We start from the raw sequence: 9,728 nt of genomic DNA, 5'->3' as shown, positions 1-9,728 counted from the left end.
TCTGTCTGTCTGTCTGTCTGTCTGTCTGTCTGTCTGTCTCTCTCTCTCTCTCTCTCTCTCTCTCTCTCTCTCTCTCTCTCTCTCTCTCTCTCTCTCTCTCTCTCTCTCTCTCTCTCTCTCTCTCTCTCTTTGTTTTCCTGCGCCAGTAACAGCTCGTCCTCCTAAGGTTTCCCAACGTCAAGAAAACGGTCTATTTAAAGTGTCCTCTCCTAACATGGTTTTGGGCCCAGAGGACCCAAAACAGAAAACGGGATAGTACGTCACTTTCCCCAGCCACATCTATTTTCTAGTAGGAAATTTTTTTTGGACTTATGTAACGCATAAGAGCGACGTTCTTTGTAGGAGGACAGGTTGTCTGAAGAGTGGACCAGATTGCATCTCATCCCGACTCTGAAAAACATAAAAAAAAAACGCTTTTGATGCTGTTTTGATGCTGGGTAATCTTCACCTAACATACGATTATCGCATTTCGAAACCAGACAGCCAATCAGCACTTGGAGTGAGAGATATGGGTGTTGTCTGCTTCCCTGAGAGATGCTTCCGTTATTTGAGATCAAGGGGGTCAACTGGCCGTCCATCCGGAGGAGCCACCTGGTGGAAATCTACTTTGTGATGGAACGTTGGTGTACTATTTACTCCTACCTTAATGATAAGACATGAGTTGACAAACACAGTGTAGGAAAGCGAGTTTGTCGTTGTAATAATGAACAATTGATTAGGTTCAGAGCACCGTTGAAGTATGAGTAGTAGACAGTTCTAGATAATAGCAATGGCTCCCGTAATTAGGCGTTCTCTAGGCGTTCTACAATCATCAAGGTTGCTAGTAAAATATTTAATTTCACAGGAACTAATCCCTCTGTTATGGCGTCCCTGAAGCATTAAAATCAGTTGAAACTGCTCCGTCCCACAATTACCGAAAACATTAAATCAATACCACCAACAATATCGTAAAACATCCCATATCTCAGCGCTGAGAGACTGCAGACAAACTTGAGTCACAGTGAGTACTCAATCCTAGTCAGTCTGGAGATAAAGCTGAGAGCTTCTGCCTCTTGAGTATAGTGTACAGCTATAGTGTGTGGTTATGGGTGTACTTAAGGATATGCATAATTCAGACGTAATCTGCAAAAGACCTTTGACAAATGGCACATGCACATGAACATAAAAGAAAATCAGGGACTTTCTACTGATTTCCATCCTTTAATTTTTTGTTGCAATTGCCAAGCCTTTTAAGACCCTGGCAGACACATAAATATATGCTTAAGAGACCAGGAGTCACGATGGAAAATGGCAAGAGGTGCCATAAGTATTCCAGTTGCTAACTCTATAAAAGAATATGGTACAATGCTTATTAACACCATTTTTATAAAATATATGAGACAGTCCCATCCAAACTTTGTGTTCAAGAGTGAACTTCTTGAACACCTCTACAGGACACGTGATCATTCAGACTCTAGTGTCGATATTAGACTGCGAGTGCCAAACACAGTTTTACTGATCACCGCATCATCTAGCAGGTCTGGTCAGAGATGCTGAACAGTGAAGGTGTGTGTTATTTTCAGAACGAGTGTAACAAATCTGCCAATAATTGTTCTTTTATAAAAAAAAATAAAACTAATGATCTTGTAAATTCATTTGTAAAATTTAAATTTTTATTTCCACTTTTCACCAAAAAAATATGTCCTCTTGATTAAAAAATAAATCAATTTATATTTTTTAAATAAATAAAATCAACTAATCAGCCATATGATGTATAGTGATCATCTGAGTATGATGCAAATTTCATTCATTTAATTTATTTGTATTTATTTTGACTTTAAGTGATTGTTGAGATATATGTGTAATTCAATATGAATTTCCATCAATATACATAACGTCATGTGATTTGTTTAATATACTATAATATATCATCATCAGAATGATATTTCATTATATGTTCATTATTAAAAGTGAAAAGTGTGTAAACTTAGGGATTTACAACAATTAACGTGTTAGACAAGCGTGAATAAGCAACTTTTAATATCTTTTAATTAGCGCGTCTCACTTATTTGATTAATGTGAGTGAGAGTGAAGGTTATAATTGGTGGTTAATTAGTATACTGTATTATTGAGGCTAATTTGCGATTTTGATGAGGATAATGGTCGCATCTAATGTGATTAGCGTGATTTAAGTGTTTAGCGAGGAAACTGTGATTAATGGAACGTGATGCTCAAGTAATTACCAGGAAGGACTAGACTGAGATAATTTATATGTGATTTAGATTACAGGGAATCGATGCAATTAGCGTGGGCAGGAAATATATATATGAATATATCTCTTTCGTTTCCGACTCTTTCTCTCTCTCTTTCTCTCTCTCTCTCATTCTCATTTTACCCTCTCTCTCTCTCACTAAGCCTCTTCCTTTCCTGTCTTCCCTTCACAAAAGATAAAAAAAATTATTAGGTTAAAAGTTAAGCAGAATAAATTAATAACTAATATTTGGGAAGGATCTTGGGTTAATTACCAGTCAAGATCATTAACAATATTTAAAAATCAGCATTAGTTTTATCATATTAATTTTAAATATATATAATGTGTGTAAAGGCAGTGAGAAGGTTAAATAGTTTAATTAGAAGGACGGAAACTATGTTCTTGAATTAGAAAATTTAAACAAATCTTAAGAAGACGAAGGAAAAAGAGGAAGAAGTAGACGAAGAGGAAAGTGAAGGGATAATAAGAGTTTAAGAAGGAGGTAACTGGGAAAAGAAAGAAAGAGAAAGAATAGGAGTAGTTATATTTAAGAACAAACCCAAAGTCGAAACTGATTACAACCATGTACTCCCCTCCCACTAATGAATACATTGTGCTTATGAAGACACAATCCAATTTCTTTTACATTCCAATATCCCGAGAATCCTATTTTCGGCTTGGTTCATATTAAGGATTCGTCCAGCGGCCAAGGCAACTCAAATTTGGCCCTCGGGCAGGAGGAAATTGAAAAGGAAATTTGATGGAGGCAGAGCAGCAGCTTGAAGGTCCATTGATTTATGTGACCAACGTCCCGAAAATCTCTTCCTTTATTTTATAAACTATAAGCTCTCTGTTATTTTATATTTTGTTTATATAAGAGTGAATTATAATAGGTATCGTGTGCATGCATATGTATGTGTGTGTATGTGTATTCACCTAGTTGTATTCACTTAGTTGTGCTTGCGAAGGTTGAGCTCTGGCTCTTTCGGCCCGCCTTCTAACTGTTAATCAACTTGTGTACAGTTTCCTGGGCCTACTGGGCTCATATCTACATTTGAAAATGTGTATGGAGTCTGCCTCCACCACATCACTGCCTAATGCATTTGTGTGTGTGTGTGTGTGTGTGTGTGTGTGTGTGTGTGTGTGTGTGTGTGTGTGTGTGTGTGTGTGTACTTGTGAGAGAGGTGCACATGTGTACTTAAGTACTGCGTGCAGACGACTACACGCTATATTTACATTTGCATGTTTCAGGTATAGCAGAAAGGTGCTGGGGATAGAATATAAATTACTTTCTAAACATTGATCGTAAACTCTATCAAACGCTGCACACATTCCAGCACATCATTCACTCATACGCAGCACATACACGCAAGATCATCATTCATACACATAGCTACCCTTAAGAAATTATAACCACTTTACACAGGATACAACACATCCATGAAATTGAAAATTCTCTCAAAATTGAAAAAGAAAATTAAATATATAGACAAATGTAGTCTCATCATTCTATTCTAAACAGCGGAAGTCATTAAAGAAACTTTGTAAAGGACAGTGGAAACTAAATAAGATGTTTAAACGTTGTGTCAAAGCAGAAAGGTGCAGCCTGGTGTGGTCTTCTGAGGTATAGTCTGAGGGGTGGTCTGAAGAGTTGTGGTGTACGAAGTTGTGGTCTAAAATCCTAGCTGAAAGGAAACGCTCATGTTTGCTCGTCTGCTGGGAGTTTGTGGATTTATGTGGAAGGTATTTGCTTTTACTGTTGACAAATGTAATTTTGTGTGATCGAGTGAAACACTATAAACTTGCTAAGTAGAGCAAGAAATTCCAAGTAGCACGGGCTATGGTGATCCAGTAGTGGACTTATCTGGCACAGGATAGGGGCTGTAACTTCGTGTCAAAAATATGTGCTAAAATTTTTTCTTATATCTGCATAGCTCAGCTGTTTGTTATTCAGCAGTTATGACACTGCGTTTTAGTAATGACCGCTGTGCTAGTTCCATTGAAATCTTCCTCTTCTTTCTCATGTACAATGACAATAGTCTACAATTTGTTTCTACCTGGTAAATACACATATGTTTCCCTATTAGAATCCTCCAGTGAAGGCTGTCTTGCTGTCCAGGCAGATAACGTTTGTCCAGCTTCAGCTTTCCTGTGAAATCTGCGAAATTTTCTATAGAAAATAACACTAAAAATAATACAGTAACAACAATTTTGTATAGAAAATAACACTAAAAATAATACAGTAACAACAATTTTGTATAGAAAATAACACTAAAAATAATACAGTAACAACAATTTTGTATAGAAAATAACACTAAAAATAATACAGTAACAACAATTTTGTATAGAAAATAACACTAAAAATAATACAGTAACAACAATTTTGTATAGAAAATAACACTAAAAATAATACAGTAACAACAATTTTGTATAGAAAATAACACTAAAAATAATACAGTAACAACAATTTTATATAGAAAATAACACTAAAAATAATACAGTAACAACAATTTTGTATAGAAAATAACACTAAAAATAATACAGTAACTACATTTTCTAATGGGACTTCCCTTCTGTGAATCCCTGTTGAAGCTTGGGCAAAACCAACTGTAGGTGTTCCACAAGCCTCCCGATTAAATTTGGAAATGCTTTATAGTGTTTGCATATGTATATGAAGTCTTCCATGTGATTGGTAGTTCTCCCCTGTAATGTAACACAAAGTTATTTTTTATTCAAAGAAGTTTGTTCAGAGAGTCTGCGCTTCTTATTATCAAAGGAAAACTTGCCACTGTGGTTATCAGCACTTCTAAGACAATCAAGATGCCTTTTTACCATATCTACTTTAACTTAATTGTCAGTTTCTCACTCATGGGTCTTTCGGCTTGTACCACAGAGAGCTAATCTAATTCTAATTTGAACATCACTTAGATGTTCATTAATGCCTCACAAATTTTCATTGAGTCTTGTGTTCGGTTCTCCACTCTCTAATCTTATTTGATTAGAGATTAATGTAATCTTATTAAATTAGAGATTAATCTAATCTTATTAGATTAGTGATTAATCTAATTTTACTAGATTCGCGAGCATAATTATTTGATCGTCTACATTTTCCACATTGTTTGCGAGAGTTTATGTTGTTCTTTAGCTTTGAATGCTTTAATATTCCAATGCTGCTTTTCTGTTTCTTCTCTGAGTTTCATAAATTCGATTGTTCTCTGATGCCATTGACTAAGCTTGCTTATGTTTTGCTCTTCAAGTGCTTCTCTCAAGTGTTCTTAAAACCTTTATCTTTGATGCCGAGTCGAACTAAGTATTCAAAGACTAGTATGTAGTAGTCGCTGGCTCATTGATGAATTTTGCGGAACGAAATCTCCTCGTCTGCTTCATATTGGGTGAAAACGACGTCATGTTAGGAGTCGACCAAACCACACACTAGAAAGTTTCGGTCCGTCCTGGACCATCCTCAAGTCGATTGTAAAATTATAATTGATAATTATAATTGGTTTGGTCAACATATTTCAACCACGTTAGTGTGACTTCTCGTTTGCTCATGTTAGGAGTCTTGATTCTCCGAGCGGACAGCACACTGGACTTGTGATCCTGTGATCCTGTGGTCCCGGGTTCGATCCCGGGCGCCGGCGAGAAACAATGGGCAGAGTTTTTTTCACCCTATGCCCCTGTTACCTAGCAGTAAAATAGGTACCTGGGTGTTAGTCAGCTGTCATGGGCTGCTTCCTGGGGGTGGAGGACTGGTCGAGGACCGGGCCGCGGGAACACTAAAGCCCCGAAATCATCTCAAGATAACCTCTCTGTTAATTTTCGTGTTTCCTCTTTGAGATGCTGTGGCGACCACCAACTTTGCTCTTCACGAGTCTGGTCCAGTGCATGTGTTTCGTGCCTTGTAATGAAGGAATTCTACACGTATTGAAATCGCCCAGGAAATCACATGGTAACCGCTCACGATCAGGAGTTCTGTTCTCATTCTGTGAGTTCCTTTTGGAACTTCTTTGATGTTTACTATGTATGTGTGTGTGTGTGTGTGTGTTTGTATCTGAAAGTGTGTACGTGTGTGTGTGCACTTACCTAGTTGTGCTTGCGGGGGTTGAGCTCTGCCTGTTTGGTCCCGCCTCTCAACTGTCAATCAACTGGTGTACCAGTCAACGACTCAATCCTGAGTCTATTGGGCTCTATCATATCTACATTTGAAAATGTGTATGGAGTCAGCTTCCACCACATTCCTTCCAAATGCATTCCATTTATTAATTACACTGACACTAAAAAAATTATTTTCAATGTCTCTATGACTCATTTGGGCACTCAATTTCCACCTGAGTTCCCTAGTGCGTGTGCCCCTTGTGGGTGTGTGTGTGTGTTTGTGTGTGTGTGTGTGTGTGTGTGTGTGTGTGTGTGTGTGTGTGTGTGTGTGTGTGTGTGTGTATGTGTGTGTGTGTGTGTGTGTGTTTACTAGTTGTGTTTTTGCGGGGGTTGAGCTTTGCTCTTTCGGCCCGCCTCTCAACTGTCAATCAACTGTTTACTAACTACTTTTTTTTTCCCACACCACACACACACCCCCCAGGAAGCAGCCCGTGACAGCTGACTAACTCCCAGGTACCTATTTACTGCTAGGTAACAGGGGCACTTAGGGTGAAAGAAACTTTGCCCATTTGTTTCTGCCTCGTGCGGGAATCGAACCCGCGCCACAGAATTAAGAGTCCTGCGCGCTATCCACCAGGCTACGAGGCCCCCAGGCTACGAGGTGTGTGTGTGTGTGTGTGTGTGTGTGTGTGTGTGTGTGTGTGTGTGTGTGTGTGTGTGTGTGTTTATGGATATGCATGGATGTTTGTGTGCACATTATAATCCTAGTAACTAACTACCATCCACCCTTCACACCCAGAGCTGCTGCCAGGTCTTGTTGACTCTTCAGAGATGCAGTTCGGGGGCATAGAATCGGGCCAGACAGCTTCGGACGCCACGGGTGCCTCTCTCTCCTCCCTCTGGTCCTACAGCACCGTCACCGAGGACAGGTGAGTCAAAACTTGGTTGCTGGGTGTAGGTGAGAGGCTCAGGTGAAGGACTCTAGGTGTGGGTTTATGGGTGTATAACGTTGTAATTGGGAGTTGGGTATGGGTGTAAGGCTAAAAGTGAGTGTGTGTGTAGAGCCTGTTGGTGGGTATAGTGTTGTAGGTGGAAGTGGCAGGTGTTTTTGGGTATATAGGAATTTTAGGTGGGTGGGTGTGGATTGGGTATGTTCAGTTGGTGTGTTAATTAGAGTGTGTGTGAATGGAAAGGTATGAGTAAAGGATGGGGGTACAAAGAGTGCATGGGAAGTGTGTGTGTAGAAGATTGTTGGATGATTAGGATGATTGGCTTCCTACAACGGCTCACTGAGTAGTCACGCTAGAAAGCAGACTAAATTGTCGGCTGGCTGGCTAGTTGCTTATCACTAGGCAACCATCTCTGTAGCTAGATACATGGGAGACTGGATGGCTGACTTGGATAGCAGTACGTGTAGATGGATAGCAGCAGTCCGCCAGACTGGATAGTAGAGGCTGTCTGCGAGGGTCGTGGTCAACCAGAATGAAACATCTGCTTTATGACTACGTTATACGTACCCACAAGAGCAGCCAGGCTATTACTGCTGGTCCACTTTCCACCTCCTCCTGACATTTCCTGTTCGTCCTGCTGCTCCTATCCATCATCTTTATCCTCCTCTTCGTCCCTTCGGCAGCCTCCTAGCTGCCCTCTCACTACCATCTCACAACCACACCACCAGGAATTTCCACCTCCACATCTCCCACTCGAGGGCCAATTCACTCTTCGCTTATCTCTTTTTCCTTTGAAAGCGAGGCATGCTGTTATAATGGGATCATATTTTCCCTTTCCTCTGATGAGCAATTTCTAGTCACTTCATCACGAGGAAGAGATGAAAGTGCTGGAGGCCTTTATGCAGATTTTTAGACACTTTTCCAGAGACCAATAATTTTTTCATTAATTTTTTCGTCACTATGGAAAGCATTTTTTTTTTAAGTTGTGTGTATGCGTTCCTATAAACAAATATTTTTATATATGCTTATATATAAGAACATGTAATGTATGTTTATATAACATGTATACACATACATATACACGCGCACATACTCATACCCACCAAACACACCACATACACACAAGCTGTAGTCAAGTGATCAACATCCTCGGCTCATAACAGAGAGACCCGGGTTCAACCAATGGATGGGACAGAAACGATTGGGCAGCATTTCATTTCACCTGAAACCTTTATTCACTTTGAAGTAACATGCAAATTAAACAAAAGCTTTAGGGGGCATCGTGGAGGTGTGTGTGTGTATTAAATAAAAATACACAAAAAGTTCACATAAAAACATATGAAAATATGTAATAAGAACAGGTAAGAAGTCAGTACCTAAGGCAACAGAAGAGGTCAAAAAGCTGGGTCCTAGAGCTAACGTTCAGCTCTGTGTGCACAAATGTTAAAAATAAAGTTGATGAGGATTCACATACATACAATTTTGAGTTCTGTAATAGTGTTTTCAATTTAAAATTTTAACGCAAAATATTATTTTTATCGAAAGCATTGCAATTATATTTTCTTATTTATATTTTTAAGCTTCAGATTTTATATATTCTAAGTGTAACTTGATTATTGTAAAATATTATTAGTGTTTTAATGTGTATTCCAATTTTCATCTCATTAGTCGAGCAAAATGTTAATATATGATTTTTTTGTGGAAAAATGACGACTAAACGATTAATGTTGAAAAAATCATAATTGTTTATCATAGAATCTGTAGTGTGACATTATTTGAGTCTCCCGTGTCACTCTTAACACCCTGTGTCACCAGATTATTGAGAGAGAGAGAGAGAGAGAGACAGAGACAGAGAGAGGGAGAGAGAGAGAGAGAGAGAGAGAGAGAGAGAGAGAGAGAGAGAGAGAGAGAGAGAGAGAGAGAGAGAGAGAGAGATAGAGAGAGAGAGAGAGAGAGAGAGAGAGAGAGAGAGAGAGAGAGAGAGAGAGAGAGAGAGAGAGAGAGAGAGAGAATGTACCTGCCTATCCAATAACCTACTTGCTTGTTCCAAAAATATTTTGAATCATCTTGTCCACTCCCAGTCTTCAGTACCTGTGCCCCCATCACCTCCATCATTGGGCGTATCTAAAATCCCTTGATTATGCTCTTGGCTTCACTACCCTCACTACAACGTAGACGTTCAGTAAAGTATAGAGGAACCATGTGAATCTGATCCCAGATATTAGTACTTGGCATTATTTCTCTTTAATCTAGTTTTTATTACAAGGAGTGAGTTTCTTTATTACCTTATTTTAAGAAAGCTTAAAAAACTCCTGTTATTTACAGCTTAATATCGTATTTTCACCCGAATAAATTGTTATGGGATCCGCGTCGTCTTTAGGAGAATGCGTAAAAATTTGTTCAATTTATTGCGTCATTTGTTCTCCAAGACGCCCCACGCCGTAGCAGGCTCT

At 39.0% G+C, this 9,728-nt stretch overlaps 1 protein-coding gene across 1 annotated transcript in view; it reads left to right on the top strand.

The window, feature by feature from the left end:
- LOC123771896 (opioid-binding protein/cell adhesion molecule) overlaps nt 1-9,728 on the top strand; it is a 365,209-nt gene that overhangs the window by 296,448 nt on the left and 59,033 nt on the right. Inside the window, exon 3 of the mRNA XM_069337822.1 lies at nt 7,125-7,254. Within this exon, the coding sequence (XP_069193923.1) occupies nt 7,125-7,254 (130 nt within the window). The remainder of the gene's footprint in view (nt 1-7,124; nt 7,255-9,728) is intronic.

The sequence above is a fragment of the Procambarus clarkii genome, chromosome 38 (assembly GCF_040958095.1).
Source record: "Procambarus clarkii isolate CNS0578487 chromosome 38, FALCON_Pclarkii_2.0, whole genome shotgun sequence".
In the NCBI taxonomy this organism is placed as follows: Eukaryota; Metazoa; Arthropoda; class Malacostraca; order Decapoda; family Cambaridae; genus Procambarus; species Procambarus clarkii.
The sequence above is the reverse complement of the archived record's forward strand: the minus strand, read 5'-3'. Positions and strand labels throughout refer to the sequence as shown.